This window comes from Rhopilema esculentum, chromosome 15 (assembly GCF_057945365.1).
Source record: "Rhopilema esculentum isolate cy_ngs chromosome 15, ASM5794536v1, whole genome shotgun sequence".
In the NCBI taxonomy this organism is placed as follows: domain Eukaryota; kingdom Metazoa; phylum Cnidaria; class Scyphozoa; order Rhizostomeae; family Rhizostomatidae; genus Rhopilema; species Rhopilema esculentum.
The window spans coordinates 9,989,159-10,004,005 of NC_142829.1; the positions used below are offsets into that span (position 1 = coordinate 9,989,159).

Genomic DNA, 14,847 nt, shown 5'->3' on the forward strand with positions numbered 1-14,847 from the left:
TCGGTTACATTATTTACATTATTTAAAGTTGCCAAAGCCCCTTTTTCTTTTTCCTGTGTAGGACACTTCGCTAAGTGTGAAGCGAAAGTATATAAAAGGGCAGAGCTCGTCCGAACGTATATAAAAGGGCAGAGCTCGTATTACGGCAAGAAAAAGTGTCTGAGAGGAGAAAGGTTATTGTTAGTAAAATTTTTAACAAAAATTCATGGTGATATTATGAAAACGCTGTATTTGTACAAAATCAATTTAATGTTTACATAACATTCTCCAGCAGAAGTTTTACTTTTGTTAAAGAAATGTCTGTCATATCAAATTCTCAATATGAAAATTCAAAGATTGATTGTAGACCCAACCAAATTTATTGACGTAGAAAATTTCTTTTTACAACTTTTACAAAAGTAGGATATTTGTTAATTACAACTTCACACAAGGATGAAGGTAAAAATAACTGAATGGAAACGATATGTGAAAGTTTAGTTCCTTCTCGTCTGTTTTGTCAATTTACTTCAAATACAAAAAAACCATATAGACTTCCGCAATATAACTTGCAGACCAGAGATTTATCCTACTGTGACGTCATAGTAAGATAAGGCCTTCAGACTGTCAGAGAACGTCTTCAGATCTACAGGTGCAACTGAAGTGAAGTTCAGCTCTTTGCAATTTTTATATTGAAGAAATCCGTTATTTGAGAAACGTCCTTGAACGTCAGATGAGAGCCAAAGAAAGGCTGCAGGTTTTGTCACTCGAATTTTGAAGCTGATGGTATTTGCAGACACTTGTTGCATATCCGAGGGCATAATGGCGATATGCGGATTACTGATGCCGATAGCTTGGTTCAGCGGTGTAAGAAATACTGGTCGAGAGTAAGTATAGTTTGGCAGCTGCTCAACTTCCAAGTCAAGAATTACAAAACATTCCCTCGGTTGCTTGCATATGTTAGTGACCTCCATTTGCAAGATTTCAACAGCAACTTGGGGCTCAATGGTAATTTTGATTCTCTTTTGCATAAGCTGATTGAAAGATGTCCATTTAAAAGAGGTAACGCTTAAGATGGCCGGGACCTTCTCAAGGATGTCCGAAACAACAAATAAATGAAGCATTGTACCAAGCAAATCATAAGTCACAATAAGATTGCGGAAGAAATCTCTTGCATGGTAATGCAGCATTTTCCACTTGCCTCCATACTCAATAGACGACCATGATGGTGCTTGCCAGACATCGTTTAGTTGCCAGTACATTGCACCCATTGTGTGACCCATCAGAGTACCATCTCTAATATCCTTTGACATATTTCTCTGAACATGATATGTATTAGATTCATCTCTTACCAGGCGCCCTCTTAAACTTCGATAATGCTCTGTCTCTTTAGTGATGCAAACAGCCTGTACGATTTGTGATAAATAGATCATTTTTTTGAAATAGAGCCGTTTGTCACTTGACCGAGGCAGCAGATAATTCTGGGATATCATGTTTTCTATCTGCTGATTACCGTCCTGGTGGTGCTGCCGATAAAACATCAATTTGCTATCCCATGTTAAATCATCTTCTAAAGATATCTTTTCCAAAGTTTCGTAAGAAGGATAAGACTGGTAACCGTACTCGGAGGCAAACCTTGGCTTGGGAAAGACAGTCGTGTCCCAGCAGTTAGCAGTATAATTATAATAATGAACATCACCGTACAACGGGCTCCTTGGATCCTGAGCTATCCAGCCCTCACTTTCGCTCTCCAGTGCATTTGAGGGGGATGAAACTATGAAAGGTCTTGTTGGGTCTATCAATCCTATAAGTGGTTTTACCGTTTCAACATAAAGCTTGATATAATCCTTTCTGTACAGGTTAAAATCAACGCTCGTTTCATACCAGTTTTCTCTTAATGCAACCTCATTCTCATTATTGCCACTCCAGATTATAATGGAAGGGTGGCTCTGAAGCCTCATAACTTGGTATTGCACCTCATTTTCCACCAACTGAACAAATTCTTCATTTGTAGGATACATGGCACATGCAAACATGAAATCGTGCCATACCAAAATGCCTTTTTTGTCACATTTTTCATAAAAATAATCGGCTTCGTAGCCCCCTCCTCCCCAGACACGCAAAACGTTCATATTTGCTTCAACAGCTGCCTGCAGATAGCTTTCAATTGTGCGATTAGAAACCCTGTCCCTGAAAGCATCTGTGGGCACCCAATTGGATCCCTTCAAAAACATCTCGATTCCATTTATCTTGAAGTAGAAGCTCAGCCCTTCAGAGCCAGCAATTGGTTCTTGAATAAGTTCGACTGTTCTGAATCCAAATTTAACTTCCTTGACATGTACTTCTTGGTCGTCTTCTGATAGAAGTCTAGCCTAAAAGGTTGTAAAGCCATTAACAATAAAGTTTGTTCTCCAATGCAAGAACTGTAACAAAAAGCCACACCCAGTTGACATATCAAATTTAGGGGTATCTCCTAACTCAGAGACTAACAACTCAGTTTAAATAATCGGGACAAGATATCGAGAGGCCAGAGTCAAAATGGCAACGAAAAACTTGAAAAAAAAAGAAAATTAAATTTTTCAAAGAATATTGAGAAAAAGGAAACAAATTTTAACAAATGTTAATTTCTCATGAATACCATAAATTTTATATTGATGAAGATAAAAACTGCAGCAAAGGTGACAACAAAAGAATCAAAGAGGGAAAGAAACAAGCAATAAACTGAAAAAAAACACAACTGTCAGCAACTGCAAAAATTTTGAATAAAAAGAATAATTAGAAAACTAATGATTGATAGTCAGACTAGAACTTTTGAAATTCTGAATCTCAAATTTGGCAACTACAAAATAATCATAAATGGCCAAAAGCATACCTACTTGACTGAAGTTTTAGCAATAAGATGTGTGTAATGAATCTTCTGTTATTGGGTTTGCCAACTGTAGCTTTGTTTGAATGCAAAATCACTCAATATTTTCAAAATTGAAGTAAATTGTTGATTTTGTGTGACCAATGACCAGAAGATATTGCAGAAAGAAAACAATCCAAAAGATTCAGTTGAAAAGGAAATAAATGGCATGGTCATGCACAACTACCACAAATTAAATTAAATTCCAATGTTTTCTCAATTTAAGGCTATGGCAAGCATGTTGCTAAAAAGCACAAACTGAACATCAGTGGCATTTTAGAGTAATTATGAAACAGATATTGCCTGAACTCTTTTGGTTTGTAAAAAGCTAGAGTTTCAGGAGAGACCAGGAAAGAGATTTGAGACAGTGGGCTTGAATGTTGGTTAAATATGCTAAAAACTGTGGGTATGTGCGAGTTTTGGAATCTTCAATTTCGAATAAGATAAATTCCATGTGATATCCTAGTCACAATAATCGAAATTTTATCATATGAAATATACTAATGGCCCCTAATTGATATTTCTGAAATTAAAATTTTGTGAAATGCACATGTTGTGACTTGTGAGATCAGTTTTTAGGCTGCATTTTACCTGTTAGAAGCTTGCTGCACACATTGAACTAAAACTGAACAGGCTGCACACATTGTCAGCACTCTTGCACACATTTATATTTGCTCTTGCACACACAAGATCTTGTTGAGAACTGCCATGCTCTGCAGATTGGCCTTCACATTATTTCTTACTTTGTAATAAGAAATTTTATGCTCACATTGCCAGTATCTTTTTTGCATGATAACATTATCTACAAACAACAATTGTCACTTACTTTGAGGGTATATAAGTTCTGTTGGCCGTATTGCCATGGCCACCATTGTTGCACGACATTGGCTGGTATTTCATTCAAATCAGTGCAAATCCTGCTTGATTCTTTAGATAGAAGTTTTTTCTTTGTAGTAACACCAAGATTAAGTTCAACAACTTTGAAGTTAATTGAAATAGGAAATTTTTGAAACTGATCATTGATATACACACACACATTGACAGCCCATTGACCAGCATGCATTTTCACATTGATAAGAAGATTTTCTATGAATGCAGTTTTCACACTTTGTACATAAACTGAACCGAACAAGCCTTGGGTGGGAAATGAAGGTCCAAAATCCCAGCCAAAAGATAATGGCTCTTTTCGTATAAAATTGCTATGGCATTCACCATGTAGAACATTTGGATAGCAGTCAGGCAGCACAGCATAATTGAATTTATTTTTGTATAGCAAGCTTTCCAGTGAAGCATATTTGACGGGGGACATCAATATGACAGTAACTGTGTTCTTTCCTTTCAAAAATAAGCCAGTAACATCAAATATATTTGGTACAAATTTGCTTTTGCTGCCACCGATTCTTACCCCGTTTAAATACACATCTGTGATGGTGTCAATCGATTCAAAAACTAAACTAGTCTTTGCCCGAGACAGGAAAGCAGCACTAAGGTCAAATTTTGTTGTGACGGCCCAAGTATCCAAAGATACCCATCGATCGTCTCTGTCATTAAACCTGTAGTACGGATCTTGCAAAACCCCCACTTTTATGAGTTGACTATGTACAGTGAACGGTACCCTGGCAGTGAAATTAATCCAAGGTTTGTCAAGGCTGTAACCAAACCAGGCACCGTTTAGGCTGATTGTGCTATGATTAGGAAATTCGTATGTCGAGGTACATTCATCAAAATTGCATCCGCTTACATTTGTTTCATCGGTAAAAGCGACGAAAAAGTGAATTAAGACACTACAAGCGAGGCATAAATTGATCTTGATCATATTGAATGCAGCCCACTCAGTGATGCAGCCGGCATGTTGTTGGCGGAAGTGAAATACGCTCCTCCTATTGCGTCCGGGCTCGATTTGTGCACCTCCCTAGCGGTGTTGCCGTTGTCGCTCGACCTATCGTTTCTCATAGAGATAGTCTCCCTACTGCGCAGGCGATTTCTACCTACTTTCACCTACGCATGCCAGCGTGGATTCTCCCCACAAATCCCTATATTTTTCAAAATATCCCTACATTTTCAAAATATCCCCACATCCACCCATGCTTCTAAGGACAACTTTCAGCGAAAGTCTAATTTAAAAAGCCATAAAGATCGAGGACCAAAACAATTATTCAATTAAAAGGAAATGCTTTTGCAAGACGTTACTCTGACGTAAAATATGGTTTTGCGTTTTTTTGCGGAATATCTTTTCATAACTATATATTGCACTTGAATGAAAAGTCAGTGGAAATTGATGTTCAAAGGTATAAAAAACAAGCAATCTAATTGCTTGGCCGCAAACAAATATAAATCCCTACAATTTCCAGAAAACTACCTACTTTTCTTCATTTATCCCGTAGGTTTTCCCTACAACCTGTAAACTTCTGGAAATCAATAAAATTGGTAGAAATCCCTACATGTGGCAAAACTACTTCCTAGCCTCAATTTTACACCATTTGGAACAGTGGCGCCATTCGGAGCAAAAACAGCCTCCGTAAACTGAGCAACAGATGAGTTTGTAGGTGAAGTTTTATCTGATGCAAATATTCCTTGGTTTGTCGGGAAGATCGTTCATTGGTAAATGGTAGGTGAAATAGCACCCCAATTTCTCTTTATCCATGTCTTTGTCGGTATATTTTACTTCTCATGACCCTCCACTCCCTAGTCTGGAAGGTCAAGCTATTCCACTGCCGATCAGAGAATTCCTTAACCGAAAATCTTTTTATTAGTTTTGCTGTCCGAGAAACAAATTCCAACTTTGAGGATACAAATTCAAACTTCTCTCCTAGAAAATGTAACGATGTCTTTTTGCCTCTTGTCAGGTGATAATGGCGGAACAATCTTGGTAGATACACTTTGATGGGCAACCATGGTCGAACAATCCTTGAATCAGTTGAGTACAAGGCTGCAAGACTGTTGAAATATATTGACTTTGGTTTTGCAATTTGTACCAAGGAACGTATACTGAAGGAAATGCTACCGAGAAAACCGAAGACGCTCTGCTATGCTCTTGCTATTATGTGTATCAGAAAAGAATGAAAAATTTTAAGGTAAGGGAGTCTTCTATAATACGAATGCTAGACAGTATCTAAATTTAAATTCTAAAACTTAAATTCTAAGAATGAAGAGTAAAATCAGTGATGTCTGATTTGTCATTCGATTACAAAAATACATGAAGTACTGGAAGGTGATGTTTGAAATACAAATAGTCTTAATAGATCAAGCAAAATATTGCGAATGAATGCACTAGAAACGATTACAAACAAATTAAATACCTAATTATGTTGTGTATGGTTAATAATAAAGGATTCAAATTTCACTAAGCATACTTAAATATGAATAATTATGAAGTGTACAGACGTATTTCTGCTTGTTTAGACAACAGGACATGACTCCCTTGGGAAGAAGGAAACATGATGTAATCTACATCACGATTTCTTGATAATGAGATATTTATCTGCTTGTCACACAGATCACCCCCTGATTATAGGGTTGGTTTGTCACCCCTTCCTTCACTTGAGCAATACTACGAGAGGTATGTCTCCACCATCGTCCAAAGGAAGGGGCATCTTATAAAAGTGACATTGTTGTAAAACTATCATCTCTTTTACGAGCAGGAACATTTTACGTTATGGTGGAAAAGCAAAATAAGTAAAGAAGCATAAATAAACAGGATAAAGAAAAAGGCACGTGTTTCATTTATTGCTGATTACGTAAGATTTGTCAATTTGCCATTAAAATATCACTGTAGTAGTCAGCAGCTCGTTTCGCTTTATAATCCAGAAATAGCAATGTCTGCAGGGTGCTCAACAGTATACTTCATGTTCAGCTCTTTAGTTTCTGAAGGTTTTATTTCCAAATTCCATTCAATGTGATTTTTATCTGTTAGTTTGACTGGCTGCTCTTCCCCAGCACTACCTTTCTGCTTTAGTGAAGGAATAGCTGGCTCTTTCAGGATAACCTAAAGCAACAGTGAAATCGAGAAAGCGTTGGTGAAGAGTCAATAATATGGCTTGAGCACTAAACGTCCACGCAGAAAAGAGCATTTATAAAAAAATTACACCTCGAAATAAGTATAAATATCAGCCTATAGGCAAAGTTATAAAAACGATGCATCAAAGAATTCCAAGGATCTCGCAACGTATCAAAATCAAATAAAGAAAAGAATGAATAACCGAATAAAAGCAACAAGAAAATGGGGACAGAAAAAACCTTGAGTTTATCTTCACTGCTTTTGGGCAATTGATCCCTGATTTTAATTTTGATAGTTGTTGTCTTGGTATTCTTGACAGAGATCTGTTGATGATAGTCAGTTTGTGTTGATTTAGACACAACTCCAGTTCTTTGCATAAATTTTCTCAATGGCTTGTAGGTAACTTTAATGGCAGGGTCAACACCCAAAGAAAGTTCAAATTCCTCCGAGGGGCTGACAGCATCCATGTGTGTCTAAGACATAAGTGGAGCCGATATCAATCTAAGCCAAAAAAAGATGTTAGAAAAACTGCTTTTTTCAATTTTTATCTTAATAAAGAAAAAAATAATGTGTTATTTACATATATATATACATTTTGCCTAATTTTACAAAAAATGGTAGCAAAAAAAACTGGACTGTTTCACGAATGTTACTGGGGTTTAAAAAGGAGGTGCATTAGTTGGTCATTTGCCAATTAAGACGTTGGAAAGCAGTGATCGAAAAAAACATGAAATTTATACTGTGATAATCGAGCTGCTGTTAAATTCCTTGAACAAGTCAAACAACTTACTTTCACACTCAGTACTTTCAAAACAAAAGTATTATTAACATTTTGAAATAACTGTTTGTAATCAACTTTAGGTTGCCCTGAACCTGTGAAACTAATATTGACCAAATAACAATTGTTTTCCTAATACAGTGGTCTTTTATCTTCCAAATAATGATTCAGTTTGCTCCCCTGGGCGTCTATTCGAATTCGGGCGCTATTCAGAAGTGGGCACGTATCAAAACCAATTTGGTCGCAGGGTGGGTGCTTATTCGGACGTGGGCGCTTATTTGACTCCGTAGCGCCTAATCGGTGATTTCCAGCACACAAACATCAGTATTAGCCTGTTAATAATAAAGACCGCATACCTTTGTGAGAAAGTTGTTATCCAAAAATACTTTGGCAGGCCCTTCAAGCAAAGCATAGTTTGATTCATTTTTTACTTTTGCATGCAAAAAGGCATGTGCCACCAACTTAGGTGCAGAATCGTAGTCAAAATTCGGCTTTAAGTCGATTTGACAAATTGCTACGTTGTGCTCAGTGTCATCACTTTTGATTGTAGATTTTCGAGGAATGCTGAACGTTGCACTTGTTATTCCTTCTTTGACGTCTGTCGGGATATATTGCTTCAATGCAAATGACTGGAAAAGAGGAATAATTAATCAAACAATTCATGGCAAGGAGCTGTGGAAAATTAAGAAGAGACAGTTCAGATTAAGTAGTAAGCTATTTGCTTGTTGAACGGCAACTTTAGGAGGTCAGTTACCCCCTGATTCAAAGTACGTCATAAAATAAGTCAGGGTATCATAAACATTGTCAAAATAAAAAAAGTCTTTTTACTGATACCAAATCAGTTAGTCTTATACCGATAGCAGATTTTTTCTAACTTGTGATTAAAGACCTTCACAACTAGTGGAGATTAAAAATATACTATATAAGAAGAAAAATTATAGGGGGAACCAAAGCAAAAACTTGAAAAGCCTTGAAAAATATTTATTGTAAGTTACAAAAGTTGCAAGCAGCTTTTTCGTCTTAGTGGTAATATCATAATCTTGCATGTCTTTAAAATAATTTTTTAATATAGTAATAAAAATATATAATAATCTTTCACATTTACACAGGTTAGTCTAATTACTGGTATCAATCAAAGATTGGTATTTTAAATAATAAAAGTTGATATTTACAAGAATAAAAGTTAAAAAATTACAAGCAAAAAATTTTCAAAGTATTTGTAGAAAAACATTCAAAACATTTTGTTATAAATTCTTATCACACTATCTCTCTAGACTTCTATACTCAACAGTTTTCTGTGAACAGTTGCTGCTTACCCTGTTAGACTGATCATCTGACATTAGACCAAAACACGGCTCCAAATCATTTACCAAGCTGAATTTTAATAAAAATAATTGCATATTTCAGAGCTTGCAGAATGGCAAAGCAAAAGGTCAAAAAATTGCTATTTGAATTTGACTTATAAATCTTAAAATGCATTTAACAAAACAACAAAGCTTTTATAAATGAAAATCTTTCGACCAAAAATCTTTGTAATGTTCTCCTTCATGCACTCCATGGGGCACAGACAATAGGGTTACTATAAATAAAATAATACTCAAAGCTTTTCTATCTAGTCATGCAATTAGAAAAAAATCTGCAAAAGACAGTTCTTTTTTCTGACAGGATGTTTAAACATGGTCATATACAATCTTTCTGAACAATCTTTCAATGCCACTGTAGGTAAAAATTATATTAAAGAGCTTTAACTATATAAGATTAAAACTTTTCTTTGCGAACTGAGTTGGTCTGATAAGCATTCTATCAAACACCTCTGACAAGCAAGGGCAAGAACAAGCCAGGGCAAGCATAAGTTTGCCAATAAATTTGGGAAAAGCAAAGGATTTTAAAGATGCTGGCAATCCATGAGGACATATATACATGGATTGTTGCAAATATCTAGACTGAGTGGTAAATACTAAAAGGTTTATTGTTGGAAAAGATGGTAGCGTGCAGAAACAGCACTGAAGTTAAAAAGTACAATAAATGTTAGATCTTTCAACAGAACAAAATGAGAATCTAGTGGCACAAGGTGACTGAGTTTGGACAAAGGATTAGAGGCAATTGGAAGAAAACTAAGAAGATCTGAAATCTTTTACACAGGCACACAAGGCCAGCATTGTCAAGATAACAAATTTGTAGGGAAAGTAAATTGCCAAAATGCCTAAGTGAATAAATATAACACTGGGGTCCTAAATTCAACAGATACTGATGGTATACAGGTAATCAGATATTGAGAGCAAGTATGGGTCAAGTTTAAAATACTTTGGATTGAAATTAACTGAAAATGTAATAGTAAATATAGCTGTTGTGAAAATAAATTTGATTTAATTGGTAAAGGGACGAAATTCCAACACATTGATACAACTGACATGAACATATACATCACAAGGGGCAGTTGAATTAACTAATTGTAAGTTGCATAGGGTTTAGGCCCAAGTTTGTTATGAATACTACAACCAGCACAGTTGCTTTCCAAGTGTGGCTTTACTTAAACCACTGGCAACTTTGTTCTATAATATTCATTCCTACCCTGATTCCACCAGTGATCCTCTTTCCAGTTTGCTACCATATCTTTTCTTGGGTCTACGGTGCAGTTTTCCAATAGTATGAATATGGAGTGTTTCCAGCTCTGGTGGTGCTCCACCGACACTTGGGAGTGCTGTGCTCAGTGACAGTTTAGCATCAGGCCAGTCTTCCCCTGTTGTCTGTTTGATAACCCCAAAATATAACAACTAAAAAAAATAAATAACTTTCTTAATCAGAAAAAAATTAGATATGTGTAACCAAATAACTAAAAAGAAGCGCCATGCAGCAAGAGTTCTTAACAAGTTGCTGTAAAGTTAACATAGTGTAAAGGATTCAAAGAACAAAACTTAGCAAATAACACTGGCTGTCATAATAGGAATGCCTTTATTTTCATTTGCAGAAACTTGGCACCTGTTGTTTTCCAGCCAATAACTTATTTATACAGGTAAAAGAAAATATAGCTCAGTAAAGCTTTGGAACTTTGCAGCAGTCTTATAAAATGCAAAACACTTATAAGGTTTATGAAAGATATATCATCAGCATCAGAAAAATGTAACATGCAAACTTAGTAATGGGTTACCTGCAGTGAATTATCTTTACTAAATGCTCTGATATCATAGAGAGGACTCCACGATGCACCAGTAACAACATATGATAAGACTAGAGGCAACTCTGTTTCTTGTTGTGCTTCAAGTAAAATTGAAACTCGTCTGAAAAAAAGTAATGTAGTAGATAAGTTAAACGGCAGGAGATTGCAAAAAGACCAAAACAATTAAACATTAAACTCACAAAAGCTGGACTTTCTGAAGTATGTTTTTTCATAACTTCAACAAAAATGTGTGGTCCCCATCCACTTAGTATAAACATAATATAAATAATATAAATTGTCAGTGCATACTATGAGCCAGAGTTTTAAAGTTTGATATTTGCATAGGTTGGAATTTTTTACAGTCTGTTAAGAAAATTATATCATGTCACGTTTTTGCAAAAAACCAAAGGTATTGTTACAAACTTCTTCTAAATGCTCATCTTGACAAGCCCATTTGTGACTGATAATGATTTTACCTTTTTAATGTCAAATCTAGGTTTTTTACTCTTTGTCGATTTATTTCAAATTTCATGGACATTCGGCTGTACTGAAAGAATCTTCTTGCATTACCGAATACTACTGAATATACAAGTCACACTTTTAAGACAATGAAATTTAGATTATGCAAGTGTTTTCACTTACTTATCATAATATGCATGTGAGCTAGAGCCCCAAAGCGATTCCAGTTCTTCCAGGCGCTCATCAATTTGCTTGAGCTTTAGTTCTAAACCACTCAATTCATTTGTGTCATCAAATAATTCATCACTCAGTTTTTTCCCTTGAGTATGGTAGAAGCCAATAAAAGCAGCAACATTTTCGAGGCTCTTCTTGTCAAATGATTCTACCAGTTTATCACTGACCTGCAATGTCAAATGATCGTTGGTAATTATATGAACACTTATTGTTGAGAAGAAGCAACAATACACTTTGGCACAAAAAAGAGACAAAATTGAAGGGCCAAAAGGATCAGAGCTGCAATACACTGAAGTTATCTGCCTATGTTAAAAATGGTAGAATCATATCAAAAAATGATTGGATGAATCTTTATGTAGACAGAAATGACACTAATTTTAGTTCTATCATCATAATTAGTAAAAAGCAAATTTTTGTGGAAAGTAAAAATCCCTACAACTTTAAAAATCTACAAAAAACAATACAAAAAATAATTTTGCTGTTGGCCTTTTGCATGTTTAACTTTTTAGCTTCCCTAGATCTGTAATATGCTCCTTGGTCCCTGTACAATAGATCCAAGTGGAAACAGCTGATTGGTTCTGAGACCCATTTCCGTCACCAGTTGTGCACTTTTCTAAAACTATGGTCAGCTACTGTTTTGGCCAAGTAAAACACCAATCTGGGTCATTCTTGTGAAAAATGTAGAATTCATTCAAGGCTTTTTGTAGATTAAATTACTTGTAATAATTAAACTTAAATTAAAGTCATTTGGGAAGGATGCCAGCACATTTAGAGGCCTAGCTAGATATTTTACTGATTCAGCTTTAAAGCAACATATATTAGCATAAATAGCAAAAATTAGCATACATTAGCAACTGGTCCAAGTCTTTCACCATAACTGTTCAAGAAGGCTTTCTCTTTTTCCAACAATTGGATTCTATCTTGAATTTTTTTAATCTTATTCTTGGTATCAATTCTAGTCTCCTTCAAAATTTGGGTTTCAGATTTGGTTTCTTCTGGGTTTGGATCCTTTAACTCTGTAATGTACAACTTCTTGCTCAAATGTGAAACTTCCAATATCTTTGCTTCCCCCAAGCATTGAACTCTAAAACGAATATGGGCACATTTAGATTAATTTGTTAAAAAATAGTAAACATAAGCATGATTTTAACCAGAGCTGATGGATAAAAAAAATGTAAAATTTCCGGCTTGCTGGGTTTAACCCTAAATTAAAAAATAGACTTTGGTATAATACGTATTCTGCTAAAGGAAATTTGGATTTTACAGGCTTTTCTAAAAAAAATATAGAAGGCATGCTAACCACCGCACGTCTGAAAACATGCAGGTGTGTGACATTTTTACCCAAAAACTTATGGTTATCATAATAGATCCACACAGAAATTGCCAACACGACAATAATGACACCAATAATCTTGATGAAACTTATTTCGCTGAGCAAGTTTCTACATAGTTTACATCAGTTTCGATAATATATCCTTAGCAGAGTCAGTAGGGTCATTCATCTGATTATAATGACCTTTTGTGTGTAAATTTGTGCCCTCGCGGGCCCTGGGTTATCAAGCGTCACAACTATCTTATTTACCTCATTGGCCAGATGTTGATAATCCATAAAGATAATGCATAAAAGATAAAAGATAATTAGGGGGGAAATATTAGCCATCACTGATTTGTGTTTGCTGTTGTTTATTCTCGTTGCGTTGTGATATACTACTATTCTATCGATTTTTCACCGCAAGATTTCCTCCGGGGTCCGTCGAGCAGCCTGCTATCATGGCCTCTCCTTTATTCCCACATAAAAGATAATGATGGGCCATTTTTCATTCTTTTGCTGAATTAGCAATCATGATGAAGGGACATACAATTTGGTTTGTTCGAGAGTTCGTTATTTATGAGATTTGTTATACTGAGGGAATTTGTACGGGATTTGGAAGAATCCAAGCACCAGACATATTTTTGTTATACCATAAAATTAGTTATAGCTGGGTTTCATACTATTGGGATTCCACTGTAGATTATCAGTATTATCAGGATTCCAATATAATCAGCAGTGGCATCCCAAACAAAACCAATCATTAATAAAGAATTTCGCTTTCAGAATTAAAGAAGGCGGGTGATATTTTGCACTCCTTGAAAGCAGTAGGCGTGCGCCAGGGTGTGCGTGTGCGACCGCATGCCTTTCCGATGAAAGCCTGATCTTAGGAAGTTTAACTTGTAAAAATTACAGTTTACAGAAATACCTGTTCTCATCCACTGTCTATTTGAGTATTGTTCCCTATGATTTTTGCTTTGAAGCAAAATTAATGTACAGAACACAAATTTTCTACAGTGAAAGTGACTTGATAGTTATGTGAAATAACATAATTATGATTATCTACATAGAGTTATACAGATGAGACTAATTGAGAAAGGATTGTTTGTCATGGTTTGTGAGAGATATAATTTAATATTGCCAAAAATTATTACGATGTATGACTAAAAAGTCACTATTTTTCAAGGGAAAGATTGAAGGCTGCTTGAATATCAGGGTTGTGGCTTCATATTTTGATTTGGGGTGGTATAATAAGGACAGCCAAAAGGGGGCAAGGGGGACCAATTTCTCCAGGCCCTTGAGGTCTTGGGGGCCCCATAAAGTATTGACTTCCATTTCAAGAATGGCATTGGTGAAATGTGTTAAAAGTATGCCAAAAAATTGTAAAACTTTCTAAGCAGCAGCAAACAAAGAAGCACATTGTGAAAGGCACCAGTCAAGCTATTCTCTCTGTTGTCCAGTGATCTTTGTCTGACAATTGACAAGAAAGCCACTATTCAATCAACATCGTCTTTTTAGGAAAAACTTAACAAACAAAGTAAAAATTACCTAATCGAGTCTTCGTCCATGCATGACGGCAGTCCCGTGACGAGGACTTCATTTTCACCAACAACAAGGCTTGCTTTTATTAACCTTCTGACTTCTGCCCTGTCAAGAAATACAGTGACGCCTTCAACAGGACACGAGGAGGAAGTTATCTCTTGTTTTGCCTCGCATTTTTGGGGAGTCTCCTTTCTCTCACTTGATGAGGGGTGGTTAATCTGCACGTTCACTGAGTCTTCAAAGTCAATAGTTGATATTCTCTCGACCTCATCCATTGTGAAATCCAAGTTAAAAAAATGATATTTATTGACTCTTCCCCTCACTCAACAACTCTCCATATTTAATGACAATTACGGCCTCGTTTTGAAAAATAATTAAAACCTTTTTGTTCTTGCAGGAACGCAAATTGGAAAATGGGTGGGGGGGGGGGCAAGTTAAATATGTACTTATCAATCGAATGGGGTCTTTGAGAACTTGCATTATATATGCA

At 35.8% G+C, this 14,847-nt stretch overlaps 2 protein-coding genes across 2 annotated transcripts; both read right to left on the reverse strand.

Annotated features, from left to right (window-relative positions):
• Nucleotides 1-335: 335 nt before the first annotated feature.
• Nucleotides 336-5,752, reverse strand: LOC135685252 (beta-mannosidase). Its single transcript, XM_065201123.2, has 2 exons — nt 3,708-5,752; nt 336-2,348 (listed from the first exon to the last, which is right to left on the reverse strand). Exons 1-2 carry the CDS (start codon nt 4,695-4,697, stop codon nt 561-563), a joined length of 2,778 nt encoding a protein of 925 aa, XP_065057195.2. The 5' UTR covers nt 4,698-5,752; the 3' UTR covers nt 336-560.
• A 150-nt stretch (nt 5,753-5,902) lies between these two features.
• Nucleotides 5,903-14,710, reverse strand: LOC135685255 (protein F37C4.5). Its single transcript, XM_065201124.2, has 9 exons — nt 14,364-14,710; nt 12,353-12,590; nt 11,456-11,673; nt 10,805-10,934; nt 10,228-10,430; nt 8,973-9,030; nt 8,013-8,285; nt 7,118-7,351; nt 5,903-6,866 (listed from the first exon to the last, which is right to left on the reverse strand). The coding sequence occupies exons 1-9, from the start codon at nt 14,630-14,632 to the stop codon at nt 6,678-6,680; spliced, it is 1,812 nt and encodes a 603-aa protein (XP_065057196.2). The 5' UTR covers nt 14,633-14,710; the 3' UTR covers nt 5,903-6,677.
• Between the last annotated feature and the right edge of the window lie 137 nt (nt 14,711-14,847).